Source organism: Euprymna scolopes, chromosome 18 (genome assembly GCF_053919585.1).
Source record: "Euprymna scolopes isolate OS-2025 chromosome 18, ASM5391958v1, whole genome shotgun sequence".
In the NCBI taxonomy this organism is placed as follows: domain Eukaryota; kingdom Metazoa; phylum Mollusca; class Cephalopoda; order Sepiida; family Sepiolidae; genus Euprymna; species Euprymna scolopes.
Window position 1 is genome coordinate 20,163,454 of NC_136499.1, and position 15,307 is coordinate 20,178,760.

Below are 15,307 nucleotides of genomic sequence, written 5' to 3' on the forward strand. Positions count from 1 at the left end.
TGTAAATATTTGATAATTATTAATTGCGCGGAATTTTATTTCAAATGTTATCTTTTATAGAAATCAAATTCGCTTACGGAAAAATGGTCGCTAAGCGCGTCCATGCGCTGAGCTGACTAAAGCATTCTCTTAAAAACAGAAAACCGTTTCTGCTTTCGTCTTACTAGACTAGTCATTTTTTATTCTGAGTTTGTCAATTAAAAAAAATTATTTTCAAGCTTTTTAAATTTGATTTCCAAACAATACTATTTTGTTGTTTTTAATGCTTTCAGTACACGTGCACTAAAAGCGTTAAAAAACAACAAAATGTACCAAGTACATGCATTTAACTACTTATTTGTATTTCAGATAGAATTGTGTTTTTTAGTGGTCAAAAAAACAAAAAAGCATAACAAATAAAAGGTACTTATGCTACCATGCTGAAATAATAACATTATTTAGAAACCCATTCTTAACATGGGGAAGGAAGGGTGTTTTTTGTTAACTATTCTATACTTTTACTTAACGATTAAATAAAAAAGATATCGTGAAACTTTAATTTATTTTTAATTCATTGTCAAGACTATTTTTTCGAATCTGTAAAACAAACCCTTTTTTTTTTTTAACTGAGGATATCTAAATAATAATAATAATAATACAAATAATTAGGCGGTTCGTCGGTTCGATAAAGAATTTCATTGTGATGCATTTTGTAAATTTTTACCTTGTTTCCACCTTAACATTTTTATTTTAAATGACTACCTTTATAGGTTTTCGAGTATACTGAAAACGAATATCGCATTTAAATTTTCCGTAAATAAGTAGCTTTCCGGATATTAAGCAATGTCATCTCTTATGTTGTTGCTGGTGGCCATCTTGGTATGCACGTTTGTGCATAGTTTCTCGAGGTTGCGCTTGCGCGTATCAAGATGGCCACCAGCGATAACATAAGAAATAACATTGCTTAATATCCTTATTTATTTGCAGAAATTTAAATGCGATATTCGTTTTCAGCATACCTTAAAACCTATAGAATTTTAAATGTTAAGGTAGAAACAAGGTAAAAAAATTACCGTTTTATTTCTTTGTTTACATAATTGAATTTTCAGTAAAACAACAGAATAGAAATGACAAAAATTACCATCAACTGGTGAATATATAGTTGTTGCTTATCAGGATTCCTGGTATCCTGGCACTGTGAAAGTTACATCGAGGATTCATGTAAAGTACGATTATGGGTTACATCGCAGAAAATAGGGGTATATTTTGTGCCAGATAGAGAGGATTAACAAAATTAACAATTGGACTGGTCCCAAAATGCATAAATTCTGGTCGACCATCTTTTACAGAAATCCAAAATCTATATGAAAATTTTTCTTTGATATATTTCTGAGATTAATTCATATCTACTCCATTTTTTTTTTCTTTGAAGGGAGTAGTAAATACCAGCCATGGCTACACCTAAGATTAAGCTCTCCTTTGGTGAGGAGACAGGAAAATGCCTATTCTCAATAAAGGTACATTTAAAGACCACTATAATAGTTAGCTTTGTAAATAACTTTGGAAATTTCATAAGATGTAAAATCTATTCCTAATTGAAATAATGGAGAAGATGATTAAAGCATTTAAAAGTAGGTTTTGCATAAAATAAAATTTATATAAGGAAATTAATCACATTGACCCGAAACTTTAGAAAATGGTGGATTATAGTGAAAAGAAAAAAAAAAGGGCGGGTGAAGGTAGGGAGTGGTGAAACAAAATCTTGCTAATTATAAGTTTAGAATAGACCTTTTCAAAAAGATAGAAAATCAATTCTGTCGACATAAATTGCATACCTGCAAAGAAATCAGAAACCACAATCTGTCGTTTGAGAAAATGAGTTTAGTACATTTGAAATGGTAAGAATGACCGTTAATGAGCATGTGCAGAAAATAATGTTGTCTGAAGAAATAAAATCTTATTTTTCCAGAGGAATCAGAACTTCTTGTTTCTCTAATCACTAGGGCTATGACAAGAGAATATTTTTTCATTTTGACTCCCGAGTATATATCAGTTAATATCTTATGTTTTTAGATAGTGATGTGATTCTCAATTGATTGTGCCTGTGTTGGATATATGCTCGAGTCAAAACAATAAGAATATTGTTGTCATAGCCCTACTAATCACTTGGAATATTTTGTGTTTCCATTTAGCATAAAGTACTATCCATAATTAGCATAGTTCTCTTGGTAACTGGTAATTTAGACCCCCCCCCCCAAAAAAAAAAAAAAAAAAAAAAACACAAACTATTTTTTGTGGTATGGTGTACAAATGGGAAGTTTCAAATCTTAGCTTTAAACACTCAAGTCTAGCCACACCGAAGAGTCATCAGGTAGACTATAAAAGATACACATGCACATACAGAATAGAATTTTATTGATTACATTGACTGATCATGGTTTCTGTTTTTGTGACGTCTTAACAGCCAATTCATTCTCATGTATATATGGGTACCATTTTGTAGTTCCACGTTAAACCGTATTGTTTAGAAGCAGCATCTGCTGTGTATCCATGAACGTGCTGGCCAAATGATAGAGAATGTTCGTAAGCAATATGCATGTACATTTGTAGTGCAACTTGAAAAATCAAGTTTGTTGGTGTGCAGGCTTTGTTGCATCATCGCTCTGATCCCCATCTGGCATCAATTGTGATGGATGGCTCTCGTCTGGGTGAGGCCCCGTGTTTTGACAAGCTTCTGGGTTTGACCTTTACTCCTCATCTGAAATGGAACACGTACATCAAGTCTGTTGCCAAGGTCGCTGGAAAGATGGTGGGATCCTTCTACCGATCCAGAAGATATCTCACTACTGATGCAATTCTCTATCTATATAAAAGCCAAGTACATCCAAGGATGGAATACTGTTGCCATATCTGGACAGGAGCTGCTAAAAACAGCCTATCCTGCCTTGACAGAGTACAAGATAGACTTTGTGGCTTAGTGGGGGATGCCCTTTTCTCTACCCTGCAACCTCTCTCCCACAGAAGAGACGTTGCGAGCCTATCCTTGTTTTATCGTTATTTCCATGGCAGGTGCTCGTCTGAACTCCAATCTTTGGTCCCCCCTCGCCAATCTTTCACGAAAAACACCCGTCTAGCTGAATCCACTGTGAAAAATTTCCCCCATTCTATATCTATGCCTAAATCAAAACGTGGATTCCATGAACAAAGCTTCTTTCTTAGAACTGCACGCCTGTGGGACTCTGTTCCGTCTGCCTGCTTCCCACCAGATTACAACTTGGATGTCTTCAAGTCCAACGTTAACAAATTCCTAATGAACCGCCCCCTTAAGTAAACACTTCATCAAATCTCCACACTAACGTAATGTACTTGCAATAACCCTTATCCCTGAGTGGCTTCTGGGCCTTGATAAGTGGTGATCACTGTAAAAAAAAAAAAAGTTCATCCAGTTTATCTACGTGGTAGTTTTGAAGGACTGCTGTAAAATATGCTGTGTAGCTTGATAGTATATTGGTGAACCAACAAGGGTCTAATTTAGGTTCTTACAATCGAGTCTTTTTGATGTAACTTATCCCTTTCAAATCTTCAGTCATAAAGAGAACATTTTAATGTTGATAGCGAGCATTCAAATGTACTGATATTCACTTTCATCAACTGAAAAAAAAAAAATTTTTTTTTCATTCAAATGTGAGAATTTTCTTGAACCAATACAGCTGGAAGACAAGAGAGATAAATAGAAGGGACTCTAAAAATAAAAAGGAAGTTTTTAAGCATCTGTTCTGAATTTTAAATAAAACAAGGTCAGCGATATATTTTGTATATATCTAAAGCAAAACAACTTGAAAGTCTGGCAAAATAAACTGTTCTTGATCTTAAGAAATGAAAATTAGAAAAACGCACAATATTAACATGTTTCTTTTAAAAATATTTGGAGTAGTGCTTCTCAAAGAAGTCTACTTAATATTCTTAACTCACAATGAGTAGAACATATCTTTTATTTCTTGGTAAGCGCATAAGATATAAAGGATTATGAGGAGTTTATCAGCTGAATATGTTGCCTGGGAAGAAATTCTACAATGAAGCAAAAATAAAATCCAAATTTTTCACTTATAGCAAGTCTGACATTGACTCCTTTACATTGTTTCAGAACTCTTAAAGAAAAGGGAATTAATACTCGATTAAGCCATAATAGTAAAGCTATAAATCAGAAGATAAAACTGATCAGCATCAGAAGTGAGTGGACTGGTTGATCCCGACCTCATTGGATTTTTATGTCTTTCAGTATTTGATTAGCCATAAAAATAGAGAAAAGAGAATTGAATAGTTCCCTTGATATAAATAGGCACTGTGTTTTAGAGAAAGATAATGGCTACACTTTAAATCATTTCATTTTTGTATTTCTACAAACAATTTGAAGCGAGGAAACATGTTAATATTGTGCATTTTTCTAATTTTAATTTCTTAGATCAAGAACAGTTTATTTTGTCAGACTTTCTCAAGTTTTTTTGCTTTAGATATATCCAAAATATTTTTACTTATTTTACATTATTAGAGGATCAAATTTTCTATTTCAAAATTTGCTTGTTTTTATCCCACCACCCAATATATATCCTGATAAATTTCAGTAATATGCTATAATAAATAAAAACAAAATTCAAAGTTGTTGTGGTTGCAAGGTTGAACAATAATTAGTAAGGAAATACAATGAAGACGCAAATAACAAGATAACGCAATAATAAGTGTATTAAAGAAAAGGTATATTTCCAGAAAGTGATGCCGAAGAGCGTACATGTCCTCCCACCAAGACTCTCTGACTCGACACCGTCATGACGGTGTCGAGTCAGAGAGTCTTGGTGGGAGGACATGTACGCTCTTCGGCATCACTTTCGGTGGCATTTGAGTAAGACACACCAAGGCCAACCTAGGCTTGCCATTTATAGTGTTATGTTATTCGCATATGCAAATAAGTGGTTGCCACCACAACACCCCCCTCTCAAGATTTGAAGACACACAGATTTCAATATCTTTTTCTTTTTGGGTTTACCATTAATGGTTCATTCACTTCGGGGTTCAGGTGCATTTAGAGGCGGTTCCAAATTAAAAGATTCGTATATGATATCTATGGTGTCCTCCTCTTCGGCTGTTGTCGTATCATCATCATCTTGGATATGACGTTTTTTTTATCTGATTTAGGTGCCTTTTATGTATATTCTGTGGACCTTTAATCATGTATGTACAATCACCAATGCGTTTATCCACTACTCCACATTCCCAGTAAGATGTGTTATTTCTGTAGCACTTAAAATATACTCGATTTCCCGAGTTATATTTCTTTCTTCTCATGTGTGTAGTGTTTCGGATAATTGCCTGCCTTGGCAATAGTTTGTCAAACGCTGATTTTACCTTTCTGGCAAACATTAGATCAGCTGGTGATATGTTTGATGGTGTACTAGGATGTGGTGTCATCCTATATACTTGCAAGAATTGTTGCAAAGCTTTTTCTGTTGGTGTTCCAATGGATTTAATTCTTTATCAATCTTTTCCAACCCAGCGAACGGAACATTTCGCTTTTTTCTAAAAATTGTGCTGGCGTTTTCTTTAAGTTCAAACGAGGCCTTGAATTTATTGCACCGACCTAAGTTAGTCGTGAATGCCTCAGGAAATAATTCTTTTAAATCGTCTTTTATATTTACTGTTGTTGGAGAAGAACATTCTAATTTTTTACAGAATGTATTGATTGGCTTATCCCATAGTCCGAATTTCTCAATTAAATCTATTCCAAACAGATTTTCACTATTTTTTAGTACAAATATTTTTAATTTCTTCGAAATCCCTTTCAATTTTATCGGGAGGACAACTTCTCCTTCAAATTTTATACCACCACCAGTTACCGTCCGGGCTGCTTTACTAGTTTTCATCATGGCCGGTTTTCCCAACTTTTTCCACGTATTCAGGTTTATTATAGAAACATCGGAGCCGGAGTCGAGTTGTAACTTTATTGATGTTTTAAATATTTCCACTTTTACGTATTTTCGCCGATCTTTGTCTAATTTTGTATTTGATTTTGTTTGCTGTACTCTCTTTCTGGTGTAATCTTTATATCTGCAGCAATCGCTTTTGTGTCCCACCTTCTTACAAATGTAGCATTTTTTTCTTCTTATAAGGACAATCTGATTCCCAATGCTTTTCTGCACATCTCTTACAGTTATATCTAGGAAGAGGCTTGTTATATTCTGTACTATATTTATGGTTATTATCTTTGGAATATCCCGTTCCATTGCTTTTCTTTGTAAAGTTCTTGGTTGGTGCGTATGGTTTTCTAACTTTTCTTACATATGCCACTCCGGATTCTTCTATATTTTTTTAATCCTTTTTTAGTGTAATGGCCCTTTCACAGTCCTCTGCTAGTTTCTGGAGGGTTAAATCTTGCTCAGATTCCAGCTTAGACAACACTCGTCTGCGTATTTCTGCATTTTTCGTGGAAACTAACCCTTGAGCGAAGATTAGACATTTAAAATCTTCTACCGTTAGTTCTGCAAGCTTAAAATTATCGCAGTTTTTATTGACAACTGATGCGTATGTCAAATAATCTTGGTTGTCCATCTTTCTTAGATTCATGCACAGCCATCTTTTATGAAAAAGAGATATATTTGGATTAAATAATTCTTTTAGTAATTTTACAGCTTCCATGAACTCTAATTCCGCAGTTTTTTTAGGTAATATGTAATCTACGAATTTGCTGTGTTCTGATGTACCCAATTTTCTGAGTAAGAGGCTCACTTTCTGACTATTTGGCTAATTTTTACAGTCCAGTTGAAAAACATCCTCGTATCTTGTGTAGTATGCTTCAAAATTCTTCTCTTCCTCAGGCACATAATGAAATGTGTCCATGCTATTAAAAATAGTTGTATGGGAGAAATTAACACTATCAACATTTTCTCGATTACTCTTTAGTAGTTCCAGTGTTTTAGCAAAACGTTCATCTTGTCTTTCTTCATATTCCAATTGTAGTTTCTTATGCCTTTCTTCCTGTTCCAGTTGCAGTTTTTTCTGCTTTAATTGTGCCATTTTCTGCTTTTCTTGTTCCTGCTGCCATTTCAATAATCTGTCCTCTCTCTTTTCCTCGCGGTCAGCCTGTGCCTGTATTTGTGTTTGCAAAAGCTCGTTTGTGTAGCTTGTCTGCGTTCATCCCGCTCAGCCTGTGCTTGTAAAAATTGCATGAACATTTTTGATAAGTCTTCCATGTTTTTTTTGTTTTTTTTTTTAGTGTGTAGTTAAAAAAAAAATATTGTACCATGTACAATATACACCGGTTTGGGTTACAACAAAAAAGCAAATTGCTGTAAGCTCCTGTTTTCAATAATAATATCGCTGCTTGCAATAATATATTCTTTTTGCGAATCACGCTGCAAAAAAAAAAAATAAAATAAACCAGGTTTATCTGGAATCACGAAATGGAATTGACTTTCCGCTTTTAGGCACTTACTAATAAGTAACTCTTTCCACAAAATAAAAGTTTGGGTTTTTTTTTTTTTAAGTCACAATTGAATAAATGTATGCAGTACATTTAGTTCTTGAGTTCTTGAGTTTTTTTTCTCTAGTATTTTAGTAATTAAAATACCTCTTAAATTGAGATTACCTTTTTTATCCGTGACGTTTTACTGTATTATCCGTTATTCAGTGACAACTTCAAGAAAAAAAATCCTTTCCTTGAATTTTAGTTTTAGCTGTGGTATTTCCTTTTAGTACCGACGTCAACCAAAACATTAATTAAAAAGTCCTTTAGTTGTTGTTTTGTTTACGGAGAACAGTAATTAGAATCCACTGAACTTTTTTCGTAGGTTACTTCCTTGCTTTTCGTAATACGGGTCTGACCTGTCGTTTTTGCGACAGAACAAAGTTCGCTTTTCGTTTGCAAGTTGGTCCTTTAGTAAGATTTGTCGTTTGCAAGTCGGATTCCCAGAAAACGGAGTAAATTGTCGCTTTTGCCACGTTAGAGTTTTTTTTTTCACTTGAGTTGAAACTTCTCTTTAGCGTAAAATCCGTTTGCTCGTCAACACTTTGCATTCCTTAAAAAAAAAATGGTCAACCTTTGCGTTGTACTTTTTTTTTTTTTTAAATAGTTCTTCGTCAAACTGTTATATTTGACGCTTCATATCTCGTCGCCAACTGTTGTGGTTGCAAGGTTGAACAATAATTAGTAAGGAAATACAATGAAGACACAAACAACAAGATAACGCAATAATAAGTGTATTAAAAAAAAGGTATATTTACAATATGTACAAATGACGGTGTCGAGTCAGAGAGTCTTGGTGGGAGGACATGTACGCTCTTCGGCGTCACTTCCGGTGGCATTTGAGTAAGACACACCAAGGCCAACCTAGGCTTGCCATTTATAGTGTTATGTTATTCGCATATGCAAATAAGTGGTTGCCACCACAACAAAAGTTTTATTTAAAAATCTAATTAATTGCTTTCTTTCCTAATTTCCCCAAATTATACATAAAGGCTATTTGCCTTTCTTCCCATTTCTATTTTAGCAATAGCTTTTGAGCAAGATACTATCTGGTTTTCCAGCTTCTTAGAAAAATTGACACTTCTCAGAAAATTTATGACCTCATTTTCTTTAAAAGCTTTTAATTTCTTTTCATATCCTTTCCTTGTATCTTCCTTCCTTTCCTTGTATCTTCCTTCCTTTCCTTGTATCTTCCTTCCTTTCCTTGTATCTTCCTTCCTTTCCTTGTATCCTCCTTCCTTTCCTTGTATCCTCCTTCCTTTCCTTGTATCCTCCTTCCTTTCCTTGTATCTTCCTTCCTTTCCTTGTATCTTCCTTCCTTTCCTTGTATCTTCCTTCCTTTCCTTGTATCTTCCTTCCTTTTCTTGTATCTTCCTTCCTTTTCTTGTATCTTCCTTCCTTTTCTTGTATCTTCCTTCCTTTTCTTGTATCTTCCTTCCTTTCCTTGTATCTTCCTTCCTTTCCTTGTATCTTCCTTCCTTTCCTTGTGTCTTCCTTCCTTTCCTTGTGTCTTCCTTCCTTTCCTTGTGTCTTCCTTCCTTTCCTTGTGTCTTCCTTCCTTTCCTTGTGTCTTCCTCCCTTTCCTTGTGTCTTCCTTCCTTTCCTTGTGTCTTCCTCCCTTTCCTTGTGTCTTCCTCCCTTTCCTTGTGTCTTCCTTGTATCTTCCTTAATAAAATGGAAACGATTTTTTCCCTGTAAGTTTCAACATTTTGGGATAAATAAACACTTTCTATGCATAACTTTAACGTTCACCACTTACAATAACTACTAAAATGTGTTCCTAAACCACAATATATACATTTTATTCCTGTTTAAGTCTTAATTTTTTTTTCTAGTAGACGTACTATCTCAGATACATAATTCCATCAAGAGAGTAACAAAGGCTTTCATGCTAATGCAATTCATTCTTCTATAATCCAAAATCACTTCTCCCTTTTATTAAGACTAGCGAGGGTATCCGGCGATGCCCGGGTGTTTCGAGGTGTGTGTGGTTTTGGGTAAATCAAACTAAAAAAAAAAAAAAAAAAAAAAGTTTTGGTAGGGGAGTATGAGGATCGAACCCGAACTCTTGAGGCAAAGTTGGAAATTAAAGTGTGAAAAAAAACGAAACAAAAAAAAAACGTGCGACGGTAACCATTGGGCCACCGCGACACACAAGGGAGACACATTTGAATTTATTTAACTATTAAAAACATGTGTCCGCAATAAGTTTCCATTTGACCTAATTAAGAAGGTCAAATAGAAGTCATGCAGTTCACTTTTGCTGCGAGGCAGCGGTTGACTGTTTTTTTTTCCCCAACAGATGTTGGGGAGGGGGAAACCAGCTCCCAGTTGTCCAGATTGAATAGCAATTTTCTGATATACAACATTGGTCAAAGCTGATTGCTTCTGGACGTTTCCCGGCGCGATGCTGAGAAAGCTGTTAAGTTTGAATTAGTTTCGCTTTTTATACGAAAAAGCCCAATCAACATGCGAGAAGCCAAAATAGCAATAATTTTTATAAAAATCTACGTATAAATCTATACGCTACACGCGTTCTCAAATCCTAGATATTATCTACAGCCTATATAAACAGTTCTAAGCAATAGTAAACCCCCCACCTGGGAGCGTGTACGAGAAAAGCCTTCGCGAGACATACACGAAATGGTCACACACATTTTGCCTTTTGTATATAGAAGACTAGCGTTGCCCGAGTGTTTGGAGGTGTGTGTGGTCGATCGGGGTTGGAGGGGGGGGTGTTAATGAAAACCTAAGAATAAGCGAAGTAAAAACAGAAAAACGAACGTTAAAACTTATCTGAAAAATAAAGTGGGGGATACCCGGGCGGTGGAGTGGGGGGGGGGGGTAATCAAAACCTCAAAAAAAAAAAAAAAAAAAAAAAAAAAAAACTAACGCAAGGCAAACTGAACGATGTAAAAATTGAAAAAGCAAAAACAAAACAGAAAAACGAACGTTAAAACTTCTGAAAAATAAACCCCCCCCCCCCAAAAAAAAAAAACCCAAAAACATGTGAAAAATGTCTTAAATAAGCCTGTTTCGATATTAAAATTTAAAAACTCGGTGGGTACCCGGGTGTTTTTGGGTGTGTGTGGTTGGGTGGGGGTGTTAATGAAAACCTAAGAATAAGCGAAGTAAAAAAAACAAAAACAAAAAAAACAGAAAAATGAACGTTATGTGAAAAATGGCTTAAATAACTCTGCTTCAATATTAAAATTTAAAAAAATCAAAAAAAAAAAAAGAAAAGATATTTCACACCACAATTCGAACCCAAAACATTTAGATAATGACCCAACGCTCTAACCAACTGACCTAACACGACGTACATGAAATTATGTCAGTTCTTCAAATATTTAAACTAAATCAGGTCATGACGTCGTCTGATGCATGCGTAGAACTGATCTCGTCAGGAGAGAACAGTTTTTGCTGGAACCCCCCCCCCCTCCGTCTCATGTAGAAAAGTGTTGATTTCAGGGTGAAAAAAAAATGAACATTTTTGGCCAATTTTTCGATATTTGTCAGGCGAATGATGGGGCTTTCATATGAGGCCAATTTTGTGAATTTTTGTTCTGTCCAAATTTTTTAGCAGACACACAAACATACATACATTTTCGCTTTTCTATATATAGAAGATAGATTAACTTTCCCACAAGTAACTAGTTTATTCCTTGAATTTCTACATATTACTATTTACTACACAATTTATCAGCTTACATATTCATTTAACAACCCTTTCTTATTTTTAATGGTTTAATGGAATAAGTTTAAACTGAACCTAGCAGTTCACAATACATATTAAGATTGTTATACTCTTTTAAGAATAGCAGATCGTAAAGACACATTTCAACTAGCACCAATATGGCTGACTTTGCATACAAATACCATGAAAACAAATTTTTACATATTGTCCTATTGGCTTCCTTTATTTGATTTTCGAAATACAATTAGAAAAAACTATAAATAATCATTGCATATATGCATACACTAGACATCATAAAAGTTCTAACAATTACATATAAACCTGTTACATATTTCATTCATACAATACTAAAGAAAAACCAACTATAAACAGTGACCGGTACAGTAGCCCAGACAAATCAAAATATCTGCCGAATGTCTTCACTTCCCTACGAATGTACAATGATTTTAGGTGTCTAGACAACCTTACAAACTCACCACTTTGTTCTCACGTATATTTAATGAATGACATCTATAATAACACGGAACATAATTTTATTATATTACAACACTAAAATAGGAAATACGGAATGTACAGAATCTAGAACATACTACTTTTTTGGATAGGATTTTCAAGTTTAATTTGACTTTTTTTTTTTTTTTTTTTTTTTTTTTTTTTTTGCAGTATTTGTGTTTATTACATTTTTAGAAACTGAAAAACACGCTAAGAACATAAGGCATTTCTATAGTGTTAGGGTTACACAAAATCATTTTTACAGAAAAACGCTTCAAAACAAGTTAAAATTCAAAAAAGTTATCCAGGTAGATAGAAGATAAATATTTATTTGGTATATACTAGCAGGCTGCCCGGCGTGGCCCAGTCATAAAATATGCTTAAATATATTTTAATTTTTGCAGATTTAGTATTATTATAGAGCAAATTCTCTATTGATTATTATATTATACTTAATATACCTTGTATATTGTGATGATTTCAAGTTAAAGAAATGACTCCAGTGGCATCAGCTGGTATTGAAACCAAAACATTCAACGCTCCAGCCATGGTAGTTATTTAGTACTTCAACCTTTGTCGTTACCATCTGAACTATGACCAGATGAATAAAAAAGGCTGAAAGTGAAGTGTCTTCCAGCTAAAAATGTATATGTATGCATGCTTAGAAGTTAGTTGATTTACTTCTGCCTTTTTTTTTTTTTTTTTTTTTTTTTTTTTTTTTAAACAATTTTGATTATTAGCAGCTTTTTTTACAGAGTAAAAATAAAATTGAAAGTATTCCCAGGGTCCAAATATATATATATATATATATATAATCAAATTTCAAGTCTGTAGACCAAATATTAAGAGAGGAGTTTAGAAGACACAGACACAGGAAAAAAACAAATCTACTTTTTGGCTATTACATTTCAACAGCCTTAAAAAGAATATGGCCACAGAAAGAATAAAAAGCAAAAAAGTAAGAGTTTAGATTTTACTGCGAGGAATTCATATATAAATTTAACATAAAAGGAGCACCCACTTTATGGCCAGGTAGCAGTCAAAAGAAATTGTTCTGTTTCAAAAAAAATATTTTCCTTATGTACTATGCTGGAGTAATATTATAATTTAGAAAGCCATTCTTAAAATATGGAGGGAAGTTTTTGCCAAACAATTTCTAAAAATGTGTGTGTGTGTGTATATATATATATATATATATATGGGGGGGGGATAACATAGTTTTTAGCAAATAGGTGAAAGTACAGAATAAATAATTATGTAATTATGCCTCACCCTCTCCATGTTCCAAATTGGTTTTAAAGACATATTAACATAATTTGTATTCTGCATGAGTACCTTTTTACTTGTCTAATATAATTTGGATTTAACTGTTTCTATTTATTTGCCTCATCACACAAGCAAATTTTGACACAAGGTTGGTTCTTAATGTGGGCAAACATCCAGCTCCCCCAAAAAAGGGGAGGACTCTGGGTTTGAAACATGAATAAAAGAAACATTGCTGAAATCTTGAAGGATATCTACCTCCTTGACCTAGGATAAAATAGTAAAATTAGAACAGATACTACTCTTTTTTCCTAGAAAAAAGGTTAAGGAAGTATCTATTGATAAACTAGTGTCAAGGAACTTCAGATGGGGCATCATATTACATACATCATACTTCCTATGTTTTCACATTATTAGACTTTACTTCCATTATTTATGTTTGTAGCATGTTTGCAACTTTTAATAAGCAATGCCTATAAACAGCTTTGTAAAATACACACAAAACGATGTCACCAGTTTTGTGACAAGCATTGAAAGTCTCTGCTGACCAGTTAATACAATTAATTTACAAGACTCAAATAAGAATTAGCACGGACATACAGCTCAGAAATTATATTTTTGAGTGTTTACATGTAAATGTAAACACTATTTATAAGCATATATTCATTAAAGAAAATACTTAATGTTTTTAGTTAGCATTTTAAAAAAACTCGTCCAGACATTGCTCGGAACAGGGTTTACTAGTATCAAATAAAAATAAAAAACTTTAAAGATAATAATTTTGTATGTTCATTTATTACAAATACAATGTTTAATAAGAAAATCACAAAGACAGTAATCTAAGTTTTGAAAGAATTAAAAAAACGATTGGGAAAAAAAGCAAATAATGCATTAAAACTTGCATGAAAACACAATCTGTTTCAGATTAGTAATTTCACAATTGCAGTAAACGAGTTCCCTTATAATTTGTGAAATATCGTAATTTTATAACAAATTGAAAGGGGGTTTTTCTTTTTTTTTTTTTTTTTTTTTTTTTTTTAAATAAATTTTAGAGGCCTAATTTATAAAAAAAACGTGAGGTTTTTGCAATTAGTTGCTGAACCATGAAAAAGTTGTCAGAAGTCCAGGTCAGACTGCAGACGTCCAAAAAGTTGAAGAAAAGCTGGATGCATCATTCTTAGATTTAGATGATTATTCCCTTATTTGATCAGCAGATGATGCGAGGAGACACAATTCTGGTGTATAACATGAATTGGATGATAAATTTACTTTCCTTGGAGATTTTCAATCCAATGCCAAATTGTGGTTTCCACAGGACCCAACAGATGTATTATGAATGCTTTCTTATGTTTCTGTTCCATTAAACAACTTACCATATCTTGGCTTAAACGTACCTTCAACAAACATTCAGACTATATAGATATACACATCTTTTTTGCATGGCTTGTTGTACTCAACTATTTTATCGATAAATTTGATAAGTCAATCTACATTTTTTTATATGAAATTGGGTTCAGAAAACTCATTTAGAAATTCTGTACCAATATTTTTTTGATGAAAAATTTACAAGATAGTTTCTGTTAAACTGATATTTTAAGTCTTTTACACAACCCGTCATTTCTGCGTCTTTGCACCATCACTGATTTTACACGTTCTCAAATCTCTCGCTTGTTTTTCACTTATTCCAATCATTTATTTACACTTATTCTTGTAATCTGTATGTTACCTCTTCTGTGCTGTTTTTGTTCTGCTTCTAAAGAGCTACTTAGTGATGCTTGAGAAAGAAATCGTATACTAGTAATACACAATATTGTTTGATTAGGAAATGAAACTTTTAGATGACAACCCCATCTGTCATTCTGCTAAATTATGCCAGACTAATAAGAAAAAAGAACGGATAAAATTTTTATTAGTCAACTTACCTTTCCTTTTGTTTATTATTAGTAATCATAAGAAACTATCTTTTTCTTTCAGCATTGGATACACGAAGTGAAGCTTGTCAAAGATTTTTCCGCGAAGGCTTGACCATATCCTTTACCAAAATACTTACTGATGAGGCTGTGAGTGGATGGAAATATGAAATTCATGTGAGTTCAAGTCTTATCACATTAGTCCATTTGTAAATCATTTTATTTATTTATTTATTTATTTTTTTTTAGATTTTTAAAAACTTTTTTCTCAATAGATTCGATAGTTTTAAATATAATTAACTATTTAAATTCAATTCAGTTTTATAAGATTTAAAATGTACTATATTTAACTGCAGAAGCTTACTAGATAAAATGTTTCTATATAACAAAACATTTTTAAGTATTTATAAAGTTACCAGAAATAATACTCATTTTAGCACTAAATTATAGATT

The 15,307-nt window shown here is 33.2% G+C and overlaps 1 protein-coding gene across 14 annotated transcripts in view; it reads left to right on the forward strand.

Annotated features, from left to right (window-relative positions):
- Positions 1-15,307, forward strand: part of LOC145297516 (ubiquitin carboxyl-terminal hydrolase 9X-like) — a 292,030-nt gene that overhangs the window by 117,536 nt on the left and 159,187 nt on the right. For all 14 annotated transcript variants that reach the window (XR_013870257.1, XR_013870258.1, XR_013870256.1 and 11 more), the window contains one exon: positions 14,919-15,031. Coding sequence is in view for 11 of the 14 variants with exons in the window: in XM_080143416.1 (XP_079999542.1) it covers positions 14,919-15,031 (113 nt within the window). In the remaining 3 variants the exon portion in view is untranslated. The remainder of the gene's footprint in view (positions 1-14,918; positions 15,032-15,307) is intronic.